We start from the raw sequence: 19,700 nt of genomic DNA on the forward strand, positions 1-19,700 counted from the left end.
CCCCAGCAAAAATTACCTGGTACAAGCAGTGACTTAAAAAATGCTTTCTTAGTAGGAAGCATTTATAAAATGCAGAGATCTGAACAAGCTAAATGCTCGTGCAGATAGATGGGCCTCTCCCCCAAGAGTTCCTTCCTCAAGAGGCAGAAGGAACTCTCAATAGTCTAGGAAAGCTCATTTTTAAAAGTATGTTTATGCATATTCATGGCTATTTCTTTGAAAGAATATACCCAGCCTCAACTGTGGAAGAGATAAAAGCAGAAGGAGAAGCAAAGGGACATGGCCATAACACAGAGAACAGAGCTTCTCCGTGAACATCCCACAGGTTGCAGCGACCAAGAAGGAAAACTTTTGTGACTTCACATAGACCACTGATCTCATCTAGGTGAAGCAGTTAATTTTTCATGCATTTGTTACTCAAGAAAACATACAACCACTTAAAATACAGCATTCACATTGTCATTAGCTCATGGTATCAGGTAAGGAGGAAACCGTGCTCCTGTACTACCTATCCCTAGAATTTTCCACATACATGTAAGTATCCTAAAGCCTAAAGATATCCTATCATACTGTCATCAGCACCTCCCACCTATAAACATATACTGAACCAGACTGTTGAGTCCCTGAAATCTCAGTATCACATATAGTGTTCTAAATTTTATTTTTTTACAAGTTTCATGTAGACAAAGAAGAGAACACCAAGCAATGTTTATTGTGCAATTCCAATAGTTATCTGTGGAATCTTGGTTTAGAGTCAGTCTTCATAGCCATTTCAACTGTCTAGTTTAAACAAAAAGTAACAATCTAATTATATATCTATAAATTTCATGATATTTCTTCAAATATCAAGCACTAAAAGTACTTATTCATGTTATAATTTTTAAAATGTTTTGAAACTACACAGATTTCATATATTATTCCTTTTATAAAATAATCAAAATAATCTGATTATCTGGAAGAAAATTACTGTAACAGAGTCCTTCCAATGTATCTACAACCTTTGTAAAACTCCAAACCAAAAACAGAACACATGATGAAATAAGGATTTCTCAGTCACTGGGAAACTTTACAATGAGAAATGAACTGGTATTTTTTGTTTCCTGTGAATTCAGAGCTTACAGGTGGCATAAGGACTCAGATCTCTTGGATGACTTTACATGGCTTTCACTTTGATTTGTTTCATTTTCATTTGCTTCTTCTCCAATTTCTTTTGCTCACGCCTCAAGGCAGCTTCCTAGAGAGAAAGAGGGAATGCAAACTATGATTTTAGTACTTGTTTAAAAAAAAGTCAAAACTAGAATACTGCCTATACTATTTAGGCTAGCACCACAAATAACATTCCAGAAGATAGTTATAAGAATTGCTAATATGTATGTTGGTTAATGAAAATTAACTTGAAATGAAGTAAAGATAACTAAAATCTCAAGTTAGAGAGAAATTAAACACTATACACTTAAGCAGACTTTGTTATTCTGGTCTGATTTTTCCTAAACACAGGAAACACTAGCCCAACTTTCATCATAACATATGTATCTGCCAAGGATTTGTATTTCAGTTCAGAAAACCTTAAGATCTTGTTTGATCAGATTATTAATTATAAATCTCTTCTTATTAGCATAGACTTTATGCCCAAGCACAACACTTTTCAATTCATAATGTTCAACTGGGAATTTTTATCATATTTTTATTTAGGAATTAGGAGGTTGTGTAAAAGGAGAAAGAGCTTCAAACACATTATTTTGGTAGCAAAAGTCACTGGTTTTTATCACCTGTACTGAGGGAAGCCTTACAGGCCAAGTCAAGGTATGACCTCACGGTTAGTTAATAGTGGCCACGTCTGATTAAAGCTTATTTCAGCTGCAATCTCAAGCCTAATTTTTTTAGGGGTTTAAGGTAGAAATGTTCTGATAAACATACTCCTCCACTGGTACAGGACTGAGAAAATATGGAAGAGGAAAAACAGAAGAACATAATATATATATAGTCCTCGACAGTATAACAAATTATGTTTCAAAGGGTGATCGGTAAATTGTTGGTTTGGGAACTACTGACTCTGTCAGGTTCTCACACTTGCTAACAAAAAACTATCCACTAACCATCAATACAGCAGGGTAAGCCTGAATGAGTATCTATCCAAAGCTGTGCTACTGTGTAACTACCTTGAAGAATTGAGCCATCATTGTTAACACCACTTCAATGGAAAAATGCACTCTGAGTTTGGGTTCACAGAGGCAGGAATGAAGCCACCTCCTTTGGCAGCTGCTGCCTCTTGTGAGGGCTCAGTAGCAAGCAAACAGCAATAGCATATTTGTCAGAAGCTATACTCTTCTGGGACAGCTATATAAAATGGTCAAAAGACTGTCCCAAGGTCCCTTTCCCACTGTCCAAACTCTTACCTCCACCATACTCATTCTTTCCCCAACACTATCCATCCCTTACCATATTACATACTATACACATGTGTAAAACTACCAATGCACAGAATACAGTATAGTGGTTAAGAGAAGAAATCTGTTTACATCAACATATTTAAGAAACATGTTTATGTTAATGTCCATAAATATGTGAAAAATGTTCAATAATTCAAAAACTGCCAAAACAAATGAGATACCATTTCCCCACTAACAGTCATACATTCAAAAACTTGTTAAATAGTTTTCATAAAGACATGAGTAAAGAGGAGCTCTCATATCATGTACTGGTAAAAGTATAAACTGGTACAACTTCTTATTGGCAGCCAATCTCTCTTTTTCTCTCCTAGGATTGTTTTCTTCAGGAAATAAAAAAGAACAAATAAGGAAAGACACTTTCTTGAAAGATTGCTATATTTTTAATATAAAAAGTTTATAAGATGATCTACATTAAGAAATGGAATATGTACACTGAATATACACAGTTGAGGAACTCAATAAACTAGTGTTAACAGTGGTTACTTTTAGGGATGGAACCTGTCTGAAGTATTATGTTACATTGTTCTTACATGGTAGAATTAAGGTTAATTTTAATGTCTGTGTATATGTTTCTCTATACTTTTCAAATTAAATATGTAACAAAACAAAACAAAGCTCTACCAGTAGTGGCAGGAAGGTCCAGATCATTGGTATAAATGAGCCATTCAAGCCAGAAATTCACTATAGGGTTTTTTGTGTTTTGTTTGGCTCCTTTCCCATTTAATTCACTAGATCTTTTTACAAGGTACCTAGGCCTAGATACTATAAAGTGGTGGTTCTAAAAAATACATGGTTTACACCCACAAGCAACTTACAATCTGACTTAAGTTCTGGGCCCCTCTTTTACTTAAACCTACTATAGTTTCAAACTCTAGAAATAACTGGAGAACTTTTTTTTTCATAGAAAAACGAAAGGCATTATCTATTAATGAGTCCATGTAGATTCTTCCTGTGTATCTGTTAAAAAGCCATTTATATTTATAAAGAAGACTGCATGAACACAGAGCTCTATTTTCAGGGGAAAAATATCCATCAACTAAATGAAACCAAATCAAACAAAGATTGATGAGAAAGGATGAGAGGAGGGCTGTGGTACTCTGGTCACTACACTCAACAGCATTAATGACTCTACCAGCAACTAAAGTGCCACACAGGGGCTCACTTTTTCTTTTCTTTTTTTAAAAATTAATTAATTTATTTTTGGCTGTGTTGGGTCTTCGTTGTTGCGCGCGGACTTTCTCTAGTTGCGGGGAGTGGGGGCTACTCTTTGTTGAGGTGCGCGGGCTTCTCACTGTGGTGGCTTCTCTTGTTGCAGAGCATGGGCTCTAGGCACACGGGCTTCAGTAGTTGTGGGTCGCGGGCTCTAGGGCGCGCAGGCTTCTAGTAGTTGTGGCGCACAGGCTTGGTTGCTCCGGGGCATGTGGGATCTTCCCGGACCAGGGCTCGAACCCGTGTCCCCTGCACTGGCAGGCGGATTCTTAACCACTGTGCCACCAGGGAAGTCCAGTGGCTCACTTTTTCTTGGCAGCCTGCCTCCTCCACTTACAAGAATTTTCTTCAATCCTTGAGGTTATTCACATTAAAATTCACATTTCCCAGAACTTTGTTCTCCTCTTTTTTGACCAGCATTTGCAAGGTTTAAAATTTTAGAGCTGGACTACAGCATCTTACTTCACAAAACATGAGAACATGCTGATGTTTGAAACATAACAGACTACAGCCTTAAAAAGCTCTTGAGTTTGAGATTCTAGTTATGTACAAAATAGAAAACAAAATACAAACAAAAAATATTAGAATTCTCTAATTCTATAATCAAAATAAAATTTTTACAAAACAAGTTTATTTGGACCATAGGGCACATGTCCTGGCCTCTATTAAAATCCCAAATTTCTTTCTACCTTAGTAAGTGTTTGGCTTGAAAGATGATAGTGGAACTTTCCAAAAGGGCCTGTGCTGGGGGAACAGGATAATTCATATCATTCTCCAGGATCGAGACTCAATCTAACATGGTTTGAACAGGAAGGATTATTCTTTTTTTACAGTGCTATCAACTAACTGTCCCAAGTGCTGAGAAAATGCTAAGCTTTTAGCCTGTGTACATTCCTACACAGAATTACCTTAACAGCCAATATGGCGCAAATAGGCATCCTTATAAATCTGAGTTTTACCCCGGTGATAAGAAGTTTGTCTTACCTCCAGCCTGCGCTGTTTCTCAGGATCTTCCTCATTCATGATTCGCTCCTTCTCTGCTCTTTTCTTCTCCTCACGCCGAGACTGGGCAGCTTCCTGTCTCTGCACATGCGTCAGCTTCAAGAAGTTCTCCTCCACTCGAGCTCGGTTCTTGTCTGCTTTTTGTTTGCCCTTTCCCCAGGAAACAAAGCAATTTATAAGAAATCCATTTCAATCCAACAGAAACAAAATCCCATTTAATATTCTTTCATAAAACCACTCCCATGTAGCACTTTTAAGTCAACTAGCAAAGATAAAATCACTGAAATAATCGAAAGCTGACCCCCCTCCCCGCCGCCCCTTGGGGGGAAAAACACAATAAAAGGCTCCAACTTATAATAAAGGCTGCAGGTCTTACTTCTCTGTTGAGTCGAAACTTTTTGGCTTTATCAATAGAATAAATCACCATGTTCATCAGGGGTAGTAAAGCCTCCATATCCTTTGGGTAAGTGTTACCTGAGCCAGGCACTGGAAAACAAAACCATTTTCCTATTGAGTTAATGGCAGCATTCATACTTCTTGTATTAACTTTTTTTTTCTTTTCGTATTAATAGGCTCCTTTCTCCAAGTTTCTTAGGCAGCTAAAATGCAGCAGAAAATAGAAATTAAAATATATAAAAGGATCTCTTATTGAAGAAACCAAAAAACCAATAAGCTGGCATGAGGTTGTTTTTTTTAAAGATTTTTTTTTTGATGTGGACCATTTTTTTAAAGTCTTTATTGAATTTGTTACAATATTGAGTCTGTTATATGTTTTGGGTTTTTTGGCCGCAAGGCATGTGGGATCTTAGCTCCCTGAACAGGGATCAAACCGGCACCCCCTGCATTGGAAAGCCAAGTCTTAACCACTGGACCGCCAGGGAAGTCCCTGGGGTTAGTTTTAATGTAGTTTTTTATAGCTATCATTTAGAAAGAAACAATACTCTCCTTAAGATCATCTCAGAGAAAACAAAAAACTGAGACAGGACACAGAACACTTACCATTAAATGTAAACAATAGTGTCCTCTTAGTGTCAGGTAGCTTTAAAGGCTGACCTTCCCTGTCATAAAAGAAAGAGTTATTTAGAAAGAACACAAGAAAGAGATACTTTCCATGCACATAAGTCACCCAATTCACTTAGATGAACAGATACCTGTGCAAATAATCAGCACAGTATTTGGCTTGGCATCCCCAAGTCAAATACAATCTCAGAGCCCGAAGGAGCTTTACAGGTCATCTGGTCCACTCTTCTACCTGATGGATGCATTCCCAAGTGATCTTTATCCTATCCTTCAGCACCTCCAGTGATGTCCCCTCCAGGCAGGATAATTCCATCTCACCGGGGGAGCCAGAAATGAGCCTGTATTTAAGTACGAGGCCCATATTTTAAATAACCTTTTTGTTTATTTTGATGGATTTTTATGTTTTATTTCCAACTCTTAATCTATCTTCCTATGATGAAGGATCTTATTTTTGAGTCAGGCTCAGAATAAGTTGAGAAATAATCTACTATAGCATATATAATTTAGTTCTGACTCCCCAAAGAATCCTCTTGTAATCTTTGACTTTCAACCCTCCACACCTCCCCCCACATACAAAATGCTCCATGAATGCCGCAATGTGATACTTTGTCCAGTGTTATTATTGAGTTGAGCAAGGCAAGGATGATCCAACACCATCTAGAGGCATAAGTAATTTTGATTACCTTAGTGATTTTGACACAAAATTAAAATTCAAATTGGCTTTTAACTCTATTCAACTCCACAGTCCTTAGCCAAAAATTTAGGTCAGAACCAATTCTACACCAAGGGTAAACTTAAATACGCTCTCCTGCGACAGGATGTGAAATCAAACAGCAAATTCAAGCCCTGAATATTTACATTTGAACAATATTACTATAAAGCCAGAAACTTTACGGGCATTAAGAGTGTCTGATAATACACTAGAAAGAATATAATCACTCAACCATTCAAAGAAGAAAGCCGGAAAAGGCCATGAATTACAAAACGCATACACCTGCAATCAAACACAAGTCAAACATCACAGACAGATTCACATCATAAATTAAAAAGGAAAAAGAAAACCAAAAAACAACAACCCTAGACTACAAAGGACAGAGATTACCAATTGCATTTTCTTAGTATTAGCCATTCTGTTAGATTCTCATTTACCTCACTGAGTGGGTGATGCATACATGCGGTGACACATGCAAACTGGGGAGGCTTATTTGACTGTCCCCCATAGGTTTTCAATTACCTTCACGATGCATGCAGTCAAAGCAAAGGAAAACTTGGATGCTGTCACCAACTTCCCTCACTCATTTGGGAAGGGAAATTGCAGAAGCACCTTGCAGGTGTTTCAACACAGAAAGCTAGTGAAGAAAACTGACTTCAATATTTTTATTTCATACGTACTCTTGCATAATTTTTGGACCAGAGAACTGGTCTGAAAAATGAACAGATTCAATCTTGTCAGCATAGTGTGTAAGAAAGTGAACCATCTGAAATAAGAAAAGAAAATTATTTTTTTTAAAGTAGGTTTGATGCACTTCTCTTTTTTCATAAAGATATTCACTCTTTAATCCTCCTTACTTTTGCACAATGTCATGAAGGCTAAAGCTTAAAAAAATTAAATTTAAATAAGGACTCTCCCTATGATGAAACTACTGCCTTTCTTTAGTCACACCAATGATCAAAATTGAGCAGCTGAAAATATATCTCAAAATAGTGTTCAAAATACGAGTGAAAGCATGAACATAAAATCTAAAATAATTTTAGGAATTCTTCACAACCACATCACCCAGAACTTACATTTAGAACTGTCTTTGAGCTTTCCTATATTTTTATGATACTAAGATGTGCTGTTACCATACACAACCAATAGGAAAAAAATAGCTCTTTACATACCCGTCTTCTATACTAACTGAAACTTTAAAAACCTAAATGACATGGTGATAAGGATTAAAGTAGTAGTCCTTTTCCAAAAAACCTGAAAGCCATTAGCAATCCTAGGGACAATTTGTTCTTGATTTAGAGAGAATTTCTCGACTAATAAAACTTTTTGACAAGTGAATCTATTGTTTAAAGAAAATATTTTAATGGTTGTGTGGGAAAGGAAGATAAAAATGAAGAATTTGTACAGTGTAACTTTCAGGGAGACTGCCCTGTAAATGGTCTACAAATGTATGTCTTCTATTGTATTTACCTTTGTATCCATCATTCCCTCTGTGACTTCTCCCATCTCTGACAGGATGGCCAAGGAGTCAGGCAGTCCATACTTCGCTCCAGACTTAGGTTTGTCACTACAAAACTCACTCTAGAGGAAGACGTAGTTGAAAGTAAGACATGATATTTTATTATGCACAAGGACTTTTTTTCTCAAGAGAATATGTACTGACCTATTTCAAAGTGATACAACTGTTCAAGTGATATAATTATCTTATGCTCTGAAGTCAAACATTTATGTAATAAAGAGGCACAGTTTCTACATATTATTTGAAAAAGAACCTGACATACCAGATCCTGCATCTCTTTCTGTAGTCGTACCAAGGCTTTCCGAGTACCAACAGCAAACACATAGGTATCCATGTCTTCATCATTCATGGTTACTTTTATTTGCTTTAAAAAAAAAACCAACAAAACTCACCTGTTAGGTTCTGTGACAGGCAGATTTCTAAGACAGCCCCCAATATTCCTGCCTGCTGGTGTATACATCCTCCCCTTGAATGTGAGCAGGACTTGTGAATGTGATGGTATTATCATTACCATGATTACGTTGTGTTACATGGCAGATGGTCCCTAATCAGTTGACTTTCAGTTCATCAAAAGGGACACTATCCTGGGTGGACTGACCTAATCAAGTGAGTCCTCAAAAGGGACTGGACCCTACTTGAAGAAAGAGTGAAAGTGTGAAAGGGCTACGGGGCGGAGGGGAACCACGTGGCAAGGACCTGAGAATAGCCTCTAGGAGCTAAGAGCGGTTCCCAGCGACAACTAGCAGGAAAATAGGAACTTGCAACCACAGGGAACTGAATTCTGCCAACAGCCTAAATGACCCTAAGAAGAGGGGCCCAAGCTCCAGAGGCATGGAAGCTCTGTGCACCGCCCCACCCCCACGCCTCTCTTCCATTTGGCTGTTCCTGAACTGTAGCCTTTACAATAAACCGGTAAATGTAAGTAAAGTGTTTTCCTGAGTTCTGTGAGCTATTCTAGAAAATTATTGAATCTGAGGGGAGAGCTGTGGGAACTCTAGATTTATAGCTGGGCAGTCAGAAGTATGGTGGCCTGGGGCCTGCAACTAGCATCTGAAGTGTGGGCAATCTTGTGGGAATGAGACCTTTAACTTGTGGGATCTGGCACTAACTCCAAGTAGATAATATGAGAATTGAATTGAATTGTTGGACATCCAACTGGTATCTGGAGAATCAGAGAACTGGTTGTTGGTGTTGGAAACACCCCAGAGGCAGGTTAAACAGTTTTTAATACTCTACATTGGGCCAGAGAGATAAAGTTATAAGCCTAAAGAGTCTGGTATGATAAAACATGGCCCTATTTGTCTTATTAACTATTATCTTTAAAAGTTTGGGTCAAAAATTACCAGTATATATGTGGAAGAAGAGAAACGTTAATGTAGGGAAATATAGCAAAGATCTGGCAAGATGGCAGCTGCTAAAGAAAAGGTTTTCTGCTCTTTTACCATTGAGGGGAAACTACACAAAGTAACACCTTAAGCAGAACCCACATAAAAAGGCTTAAAAATATAAAAAACCCATATGCTTGCTGAGGCTGCTTTTCATTGCAGGTAAAAAACCCCCAAAAAAACAGCAAAAAAAGTAAAAAGGCTGGCTGGCTCAGAGGAATAGAGAAGATTAAATCTACCTCAGGAAAGAACTGAAAACGATTAACGCAACACTCTAAAGAATAATTTCTACAAAAAGATGGCTGGAGATGCAGCAAAACTTCCTCCTTTGAGTTTTAACTGAGGAGGCTCTAAAAATTAGTGGGTAGAATCATCAGCGGCCACATTAGAAAAATAAAAATAAATAAAAGTAACAGGTTTCCAACGAACAATAAGACCTTTAAAATAACAATTGAGTTTCAATCCAATAAAAAGTACCTAATTATATTACCAATATAGCACTTATTAACCAAATACTACTTTGTATTTTGATATATATGCATACATTTCTTGTTCTACTAGTTTATATAAAAGACTGTCTCATGTATTTTTGTTTCTTGCAGCAGTGGGAGTCAGCACAATTATTTATTGGAAGAATGAAGGGAGGGGGAATGTGGCATTTCTAATGAAGGACACAGTTTTCAGATTAACATGTTAATTTAACAAAGGAAAGAAAGTATACCAAACAATAAGGTCTCCATATTGTGTTATGAACTCATTCAGCCCAAGATGTATTACTTGAGGCAAAAAATATTTGAAAAGAAACCCAGCCTACTGCCAAAGATAAAAGCAGACACCAAAAGCAGAGTCAGATGTGAGGGCAAACGGTCTGTGACAACTGTGTTTCCCTCCATCATCCAGGTTGATTCTGTTGATCTACCTGGTGACAGAGTATTACCTCCTTCCCCACAAAAAGCACATACGTCTCCTCACACCCACCTGCACCTCCACCCCCAGTTTCACACTGAGTGGAAGATGATCTGTCTAGATAGAAAAGGTTCCATTTTTTGGGCAAGGGACACAAGTTGTTAGAAAGTCCAAATATAATCCCGGCAAGAAATGGAACAAGCTCTAAGAAGTTAAGAATTCAATCTGTACAGAGAAAACCAGCAGGAAGAATACATACCACTTGATCACTCACTGGCCTCATCATCCGGGCCAGGACATTCAATAAGTCCTGTCTCTTGAGGAACTAAAAAACAAAAAAAACCCAAGAGAACAATTGCAACTTCTGTGTGCTATAAGGAGAAGACACTGGAGGGGGACTCAAATGCTTCATCAAATATACTCTACATTTGCCAGTCAGTAAAAAAGATGATTTTTATTTACTTATTTATTTGGCCGTGCCGCGTGGCTTGCAGGATGTTAGTTCCCTGACCAGGGATCGAACCAGGGCCTCCTGCAGTGGAAGCGCAGAGTCTTAACCACTGGACCACCAGGGAATTCCCAAAAGATGATTTTTAGATCTCATTTTAAGTAAAACATGAAAAAAATGAGACACTGATCTTACAGGACTTGGGATCACGCTGGAAAAAATGAAAGGAAGATATACACTGTACCAGAAATTCCCTACTTACCCTCAGCTGGATAAGCATCCCCTCACAGCACACTCGACCAGAACACCACAGGTTGTAAATGTGCTCATTCTCCTGGTTCAGCTTTCCTGTGCTGGTGGCTTCTTTATTAGTTCCATCATCCCCTAGGGGTAAAACCATTAACATGATTCACTGGAAATGCTGGGGCCTAATCACCACACACTCTTCTACTCTGACCCCCAAATGACGGTACATTTAGGTTAACAATATTTAGCTATCTTATAGAACTCTCCTTTAGACATAGATTACAACAGATGAGCATTATTCCTTTTACTTCTAAAATGCTTTATTGTTGCCTTTAAAAAATTATGGACTCTAGCATTACTTGTGTGTCCTTGTTAGTTAACGACATTCAGCTTGGAATACAAGTATCTCAAGAGTAGGTACAAAATGGAGCAAAGTCAGTTTAAATGTCTCTGCCAAAAGTTAAAAAAAAAAAAACCTATGTAGTGAATAAAAAATACCATTAATACTAACTATTCAACACTCCCTCACGGTGTTTCCTTTCATTTAACTTTAACCAAGTTTGTTTTTCCTGCAGCAAAATGATAACAGTGGTATTAAGAGCTACAAAAAGCTCAAATTCCAATAATTTCCTCTCTTCATTTAATTCATTAATGTACAAAAAAATGTGTCCAACTTTACAAGGTAAAGCAGACTGACACACCAAATGAAAACACACCAAGGGAAGTAGAAGGCATTAAAGGCTGCTTATTTTTTTCCTAATTTCCAGGTCAAAAAGTACTGACATAGTATGGTACAGTGGACAGCATGGACTTTGGAAGCAGGTAGACTAGGTTCTAATATCATGGTTGCAGTTGAACAGCTTAGACAAGTTTTAACACTTCTCTGGACTTCAGTTCCCTCCTTAGGAAAACAGAAACTATATCCAACTGACAGTATTGTTCTAAAGATTAAATAAGAAACAATGTATGCAAAGTACCTAGCACAACATAGTACACAGTCCTGCTAAAGAGCAGAAGAGATGGATACTTGCTTGCTATCAAAGGGAAACGAAGTGTTTAAAGCCAAGTTGAAGTGAAGGTGGGTGAGTCTACCTTACCCCCTACACTACACCATTACAGTGCTTCCTCTAAGGTATCAGTGTACACCTCTGCAGTGGATCTGACACTAAAGTGCCTAAAACCTGAAGAAATTCTGAAGGACTTCTAATTTCTAAAAGATGAATTGAAAGCGTTTATTAAGCTACGTAAAATGTCAAAATTCTTTGCTCTTGGCTAGATTTTTATCAACTTGTTTTGATAACACTGATTGTCTCATTCTATCTGAAGCTGTATAGCAAATGACTGATGAAAGATGAGAAAATTATTTCATGAATGCAATTTATTCATTATGCACAACCTAACAAAAGAGGGATCCTTGAGAGAAGGAAAAAAAGCATCCTCTTCAGCAGTCCATGAAAGTAGTTAGATGCTTACGCTGAGCGGAATAAGCAGTTCTTACCAGAAAGTTTTCAAACAGGTGGCTAGACTTGTATTAGCCTAACTTACCTACTAAGGTAAAGTTGCTCTCCAAAAGCTCCCTATGAGTGTTAAACCAGGCCTGAGCAAGGCGACTGTTTTTATTCTTCCCGATGATATAATTCATGATGTAGGCAAGCAGACCAGTCACCATTAAAATCTCTAGATAATAACTCTCCCAACTGTTCTGGAGGTGTGCAGGAACCTAAAGAAGAACAATCGTTCCATTTAATGTTGGTTGAGGCTGAAGGACGAAGTCTAACTCAAGGTATAACGGAGAATGAGAAAACCCATAAACAGAAGTGGATACGTTAGATAACTGTCACTGAATATGGTTATACTTTGAAAAATATGCCCATTTCGGTTTTCCAGGTCATCTTTTTTTTTTTCAGTGTTGCTTTTTTTTTTTAATGAAGGTTTTATTTATTATTTATTATTTATTAATTTATTTATCTGGCTGTGTTGGGTCTTCGTTGCTGCGCGCGGGCTTTCTCTAGTTGCAGCGAGCAGGGGCTACTCTTTGTTGCAGCGCGTGGGCTTCTCTTGTTGCAGAGCATGGGCTCTAGGCACGTGGGCTTCAGTAGTTGTGGCACGTGGGCTCAGTAGTTGTGGCTCGCGGGCTCTAGAGTGCAGGCTCAGTAGTTGTGGTGCACGGACATAGTTGCTCCACGGCATGTGGGATCCTCCTGGACCAGGGATTGAACCCGTGTCCCCTGTGTTGGCAGGCAAATTCTTAACCACTGCACCACCAGGGAAGTCCTTCCAGGTCATCTTTGTAAAAGATTCTTTAAGGAAATATGAGGATAATCAAATGGGATGAAAAGCTGGAAAGCCCTCTGTATTCATCTTGATTCTGAGTCCCACCCCCCAAATAAGCCCAATGTCTCTCCTCTTCATTCCTTGGTAAATAAAACTAGGAAGGCTAAAATAAAAACATACAGTTTGCGGGACTTCCCTGGTGGCACAGTGGTTAAGAATCCGCCTGCCAATGCAGGGGACATGGGTTCAAGCCCTGGTTCGGGAAAATCCCACATGCCGAGGAGCAATTAAGCCCGTGTGCCACAACTACTGAGCCTGCGCTCTAGAGCGCGCGAGCCACAACTACTGAGCCCATGTGCCGCAACTACTGAAGCCTGCGCGCCTAGAGCCTGTGCTCCACAAGAGAAGCCACCACAATGAGAAGCCCGTGCACTGCAATGAAGAGTAGCCCCCGCTCACCACAACTAGAGAAAGCCTGCGCGCAGCAACAAAGACCCAACACAGCCAAAAATAAAATAAATAAATAAATAAATTTATATAAAAAGAACCCAACAAAAGATACAGGTTGTTTTTCCGTGTGTCCACTGCATCAGAAGAACTGATGTCAAACTCTTTCATGGCTCCCATGTTACATCAACACCAGCTACGTGTCACTAATTATATTTCTGAGATTAATGACAGCAAGATATTTTGTTGGTTAGTTTGGGATTCAAAACCTGTATACCTACATCGACAATTGTTATTGGGTCTTTATTTTTGCTAGAAGAAGTATCTGGTTTGTCTTCATAACCTTCAAATTCTTCATCATCATATGGTTCACTCTCGGTATCTCCCTCCTACGAAAATGAGGCACAATCTGTTTTCCCCCACTAACATCACCAGCAATTTTATCTCATTTTTATAGGCAACATTTGTAGAGGAAAACAGAACATGAAAGCAGCAAGCACAGAACACAGAGATATTACATATTCGAAACAAATGATGACTCCCCATGCATTTGAACCCTGAGCTCTAAATGATACAATTCCCACCCATCCACACATCAGTACATATCCACCCCCACTCCATCATCCTCCATCCAGGCGTTCCATAGAGGAGAAAAATACAATTCATTTTTTGTTGAATGTAAAAGGTGAGAACATAGCACAAACATTTAGAAAAGCTCCATCTACTGAATAAAAATGAGCATACCAGAGGGTAAAGGTCTCCTTAGACCTGGGCATTACTTTTAATGTCTGCGAAAAGTGCTAGTTACACATTGTCCCATCCTTCCACTTTCCCAAGAAATCAATAAAAAAGAACCTTTACCTGGGTATCTGCATCTTCAAAATCTCCTTCTTGGTTTTCATCCTGCCCTTCCAACTCCACAGTAGTCTCGTCTTCATCATCTTCAGTGGTTATCACTCGTTGAGGAGATTCAGTAACAGAGTCTTCTGTGACGTCCTCAAATTCAGCAAAGTCATTATCATCATACTCTACGATGTCTTCCTCATCCTCGAAATCATCAAACTTGGCTTCAGAGGCACTCCCAAATATCAAAAGGACAACACAGAAAGCATGGAAGGCTTTCATTGCCCCTTAAAAATAAGTCAAACAAGACAAAAACAAAAACCCTAAGTGGACTGCCATTCTACACATACTGATCACATTTTGTAAACAGTTAAAAAATAAATCTAAGACTCTCCCACTTTTCTCTTATTTAATACTGTTCATTTCAGATAGCATTATATAAAGAATAATAAGGTGAGGTTCAAGAGGCCTGGGTTCTAGTCTGGACTCTCTCACTAGTTATCTGTAAAATCTTGTACTAGTCATTTAATTTCTTTAGGTTGGCTTCCATTTACACTGTGTATTCAGTATGCAGTTTTTGAACACCTATAAAAAGCTTTATATAGAAACTGGGAAGAGGGATAATGAAAGAAGAATGAGATGCAACTATCTGTTGGTTGCAATAAAAACAATACATGAATGGAAAAGCTATTCATTCTTAGATCAACTTCATGTGTGCACATCATCATCATCAAAGCAAATGTTTAAGACACAAAGTGCTAGGCACTGTCCTAAAGGCTTTACAAAAAGCAACTAATTTAATCCTCATGACAACCCTCTGAAGAAAGTGGTTTTATTAACATCCCCATTTCATAGATAAGGAAAATGAGGCACAGAAATGCTAAGTAATACAACCACCAAGTGACAGAGAACTACGTTCTGATGCCAGTTTTGCCTCCAGAATCCCTGCTATCAACCACTTCTCAGGCAGCACCTCCAAAGTCAGCCAGTAGCAGTGATTTTGTTACTTATTTAAAGTAGCAATTTTTGCTAACACCACCTACTCAAGAACCACAGTTTTATCCTAAATGGTCTCCCCTGCTCAACTCTCTCCCTACTCCATACTTCTCCCTAAAAACTACCATTATCCTTCTAAAACATGACTTTTGTTACATAAGGATTCAATCACCAATGAAGGCTAACCAATTACCTAAAGAATAATAATAAAACTCCTCTGGCTTTCACTGCTTTTCATAAAATGATCCTACCATATCAAATAAAATGTTCCCTCACTGAGCATATCACCATGTCAGATACTATGCCAAGAGAACCTAGCTTCAAGGACATGAGTTACAGTATGACAGGGAAAAGCTGAAACCGGTTAAACCATACATACATACAAAAAACAAACTTACTTTTTGTTTATGAAAAATTGTTATGGGCTTCCCTGGTGGCGCAGTGGTTGAGAATCTGCCTGCCAATGCAGGGGACGCGGGTTCGAGCCCTGGTCTGGGAAGATCCCACATGCCGCGGAGCAACTCGGCCCGTGAGCCACAATTACTGAGCCTGCGCGTCTGGAGCCTGTGCTCGGCAACGAGAGGCCGCGATAGTGAGAGGCCCGCGCACCGCGATGAAGAGTGGCCCCCGCTTGCCACAACTAGAGAAAGCCCTCGCACAGAAACGAAGACCCAACACAGCCATACAGACATACATACATACATACATACATAAAAAGAATGTAAGCAAACAAGAATAGCATTAAAAAAATTAAAAATTAAAAATTAAAAAAAAAAAATTGTTATGACTGAAGTTAGAACCCAAGTTGTTTTAGAAGCAAATACACAAACAAAAAGGTTTAGAAGGTCATACATACATCTACATATAAATAGTAATTATTATGTATGATAGGATTATGGGCATTTTGCCTTTATTTTTCTTTATATTGAATACTTTTCTAATTTTTCTATGATGTTCTTATAATAAAATGGTCTTCAAAAAATAAAATAAAAGGATAGTTCCTGCACTCAAGAAGAGGCACTGCAGACTGAGGAACAGCTATAGCATAGAGGGCTGAAACAGCACATTTTAGGAGTTTGGTATGATAGAACATTGGGTTTGTAGACCCAAATGGGGGAAATGAGGCTAAAAAGGCCAGCACAGGCCAGATCATGATGATCCTTATTTATTTATTTATTTGATGATCCTTATTTAAATACCACACTAAGAAGTTTGGATGATTAGAATCAACTAAAGGATTTAAGTAAGAGAGTGATACAATCAGATTTGCAATTTAACCCTGACAGCTCATACAGAGGGTGAATTAGAGAAGGGCACCTGAGGTGGGAAAAACAGCAAGTGGCTGAGATAATTAGGAGATAAAACACGACCGAACTGGCAGTGGTATTGCGAATGAAGAGGAAAACAGATTTGACAGTATTAAGGATTATATTTGTCAGCATAAAGTGACTGAATATAAGGAATGTGGGAAAGGAAGATCTGGGGTGATTCCAAGTTTTGGCTTGATTAACAGCTGGACAAAGTCATCCTTGAGATAAAAAACAATAAAGGAGCGAAAAAATTGGGGGAAGGCAATAAATTAAATTTAATACTTGTTGAAAAGTTTGAAGTGTTTTCAAGCAGTATGTTAGATGATTAACATTTATCTCTTAATTTTCACAATATCCTAAAAGGTATTATAACCTATTTTACAAAGGGAGAAAAGGAAGCATTTGAAGTATAAGCCTGGAGTTCAGGATACGTGCCTAAGCTGGAAATAGAGATGGTGTGAGAATGAAAGAGATCCCCAGGGAGTATTAAGAGTTAGGTTTAAAAAAAAAAAAAGCACCAAAAAGTCTTGAAACAAATCATAACAGCTAAGAGTTGTGCATAATAGGGAGAACTGGAATGGGAAACTAAGGAATGGTTAAAGAAAAAGAGACTCTGGTCAAAGTGGTAGCACAGAAGTCAAAGGAGAAGCATATTTCTAAGAAGGAAACAGAGCTCGGTTTCAATTGCTGCAGAAAGTTCAAGTAAAATATGGACCAAAAATTTCCCAATGTTAATAAGGAAATCATTATTGGCAACTGCAAGGAAGTGGTAAGTATGAAAGCCAGGATGCAGGGAGCTGAGTACTAACAGAGTGAATGGGTGGCAAAAGGGAGTATGTATTGGGTTGGCCAAAAAGTTCGTTCGGTTTTAAGTTCAAAAAAGACACATTTTTCACTTTCATGAAGAACTTTATTGAACAACATATTCACTAACTGAAAGAACTTTTTGGCAAACCCAATACTGATCTCTCAAGGTGCTCTGGTATAGTGAATATTCTATATCTCATATTTACAACACCATAAATTCATAAAGGAAATTGGCTCAATATCAAAGGCTATTGCCCAATACCTTGCAACTCACGGCTGCTCAAGAAATGTTCTTAAATTTGGACAAAGTTCATAAATTTTGAAAGGCACAAATGATTTGAGAAATGCCACCAAGGATAGGCCAATATTATATCCTTTCCAATATTTGATCTTTGAGGTTAGCACCAGGGGACATTTTATGGGAAAACACAGCTGCCCTCTTGACAACAACCTCAAAGAGGCTTGTGATGTGTCTCCAAACACCCTTAGCTTCATAGTCAAAAGTGGAAGAAATACGAAAAGGAGCACATATGTTGGTGGAGTTAGGTTTGGTTTAAAACATCAGCTCTACCATTTGCCAGCCATATGATCTTGGGCTAATTACTTAAACCCCTGTTCCCCACATACCAAAAAAGGGATAGTCATTCACTACTTGCCTCACAGGGCTGTAGTGGATATTACAAGAGATACGTGCTTGGCACATAGAAGATACTCAATAAATAGCAGTTCCCATTACTTCCTTCCACTGTGCCTTATGAACGCCCTTTAAGGTGTAAAAATACCTCATTTTTAGTGTTTCTCTTTCAGATCTCAGTTTTAAACTTTTTCAAATAGAAGCAAATAAAGGTTAACACTGGCACAGTCAACTTGATTAACTCCCTGACAAAAGGTCTGGTCATTCCAAAGTGAATTTCCACTTAGAACGTTCACACCACAGAAGCACTCCTAAGTTAACTCAGCCCTGTAACAGAGCTCCTTTAAGGGTATTTAGGTTAAAATTATCCAAGCCATCTGTGCCTTGGCCTTCCCTCCCAGAAGTCTGTCTGGTGCACCTGTCAACTCATTTCTCAAACGCACAACTCCCTGCCTGAGAGGCAGTCCTGAGACTCCTGGGGCAGGGCACCCCAGCACTAACAAGTCTGGTCTGATTTCTTCTGCTAGCTCACCTGGCAGTCGCAGCGATTGGGTCTGGACTTAAAAACGGAAGGGGACTAAGTGCAGGAATCATTCCTTGTTGGCATTTTAGAGTAGGCCTTTCTGACAATGGCCAGACCCTGAGGCTTCTGGAAATCATGGAGACACTCTCCTGTCTCCTTACACATGGTGGATAAAAACATGTCATGTTAGAAACCTTCAGAAAAGACGGACCACAGAGGTTGCTGCTTCTGTTAAGCCTGCGGGGTCTAGTCTTTCCCCAGCAAGGAGAATCAATTCTACGCTGCATTCTTCCTGCTGGCACGCTGTGGGCTTGCTCTAACTTTGCTCTGCGGGTTGGCATTTGCTCACAGTTCTGGAAGTTCCCCAAAACCGTTAAAAGTCACTCCAACCCCGAACAGAACTCCCAACAGAAAATGGGCCCTGGGGCGGACAAAGTCTGGTTTGTTTTTAAGAAAGTCGGGAAAGGCGAGAAGGCGCGGGGACCGAGGCATGTCACCATAGGCTGGACTTAGGAGATGGGGTGGGAAAAGGGACCTGGTTAGGCCACGCAACTCAGCGTCACCGCTCGGCCCAGCCCGACGCCACCGACTAGCGCGTCACGGCCCGCTCCCTACCTGTACGGAGGGCTAGAACCCGGACCAGCGCCCCTGCGGCTGCCGCCTTACCCTGCCTGCCTCTCGGGCCGGCCACCGCCTGCCGGGTCACTGCGGTTTCACTGCCCTCGACGCCTCTAGGGCACAGCCGGACCATGTAGCTCAGTCACTCCGCACCACTCTTCACGTAACCTCCGCCAGCCGTTACGTAGAATGCGTGCGGCCCGTCCGCGCCTGCGCACGGCGCGGGGGCGGGACACAGCTCAGGGGGCAGAGCGAGACCTCCTCCTCCCCCGCCCAGCTGAGGCGAGGTGTGGTAGCTGGGAGGGTTACATAAGCCCGGCCCCTCGGCCGGAACTGCCCGCGCCTATCCCT

At 39.5% G+C, this 19,700-nt stretch overlaps 1 protein-coding gene across 2 annotated transcripts; it reads right to left on the reverse strand.

Moving 5' to 3' along the window:
* Positions 1-19,548, reverse strand: CCDC47 (coiled-coil domain containing 47). 2 transcript variants are annotated; one of them, XM_061174924.1, is made up of 13 exons: positions 19,398-19,548; positions 14,480-14,748; positions 13,900-14,007; positions 12,443-12,617; positions 10,914-11,035; positions 10,463-10,528; positions 8,175-8,276; positions 7,864-7,974; positions 7,074-7,159; positions 5,661-5,719; positions 5,038-5,147; positions 4,644-4,811; positions 1-1,234 (listed from the first exon to the last, which is right to left on the reverse strand). In XM_061174924.1, exons 1-13 carry the CDS (start codon positions 19,480-19,482, stop codon positions 1,154-1,156), a joined length of 1,542 nt encoding a protein of 513 aa, XP_061030907.1. In that variant the 5' UTR covers positions 19,483-19,548; the 3' UTR covers positions 1-1,153. The 2 variants fall into 2 exon arrangements, with proteins under 2 accessions (XP_061030907.1, XP_061030906.1); XM_061174923.1 differs by having other exon boundaries at positions 19,347-19,548.
* Positions 19,549-19,700: the final 152 nt, after the last annotated feature.

This window comes from Eubalaena glacialis, chromosome 19 (genome assembly GCF_028564815.1).
Source record: "Eubalaena glacialis isolate mEubGla1 chromosome 19, mEubGla1.1.hap2.+ XY, whole genome shotgun sequence".
Classification (NCBI taxonomy): domain Eukaryota; kingdom Metazoa; phylum Chordata; class Mammalia; order Artiodactyla; family Balaenidae; genus Eubalaena; species Eubalaena glacialis.

Excerpts from the sequence above, each read along its gene's own strand:
- CCDC47 (XM_061174923.1), bottom strand. The coding sequence starts at position 19,482 with ATGGTCCGGCTGTGCCCTAGAGGCGTCGAGGGCAGTGAAACCGCAGTG. Across the intron at positions 14,749-19,346 it reads GGTTCTAGCCCTCCGTACAG|GGGCAATGAAAGCCTTCCAT; the intron begins GTAGGGAGCGGG and ends CTTATTTTTAAG. Across the intron at positions 8,277-10,462 it reads GGCCAGTGAGTGATCAAGTG|CAAATAAAAGTAACCATGAA; the intron begins GTATGTATTCTT and ends TTTTTTTTAAAG.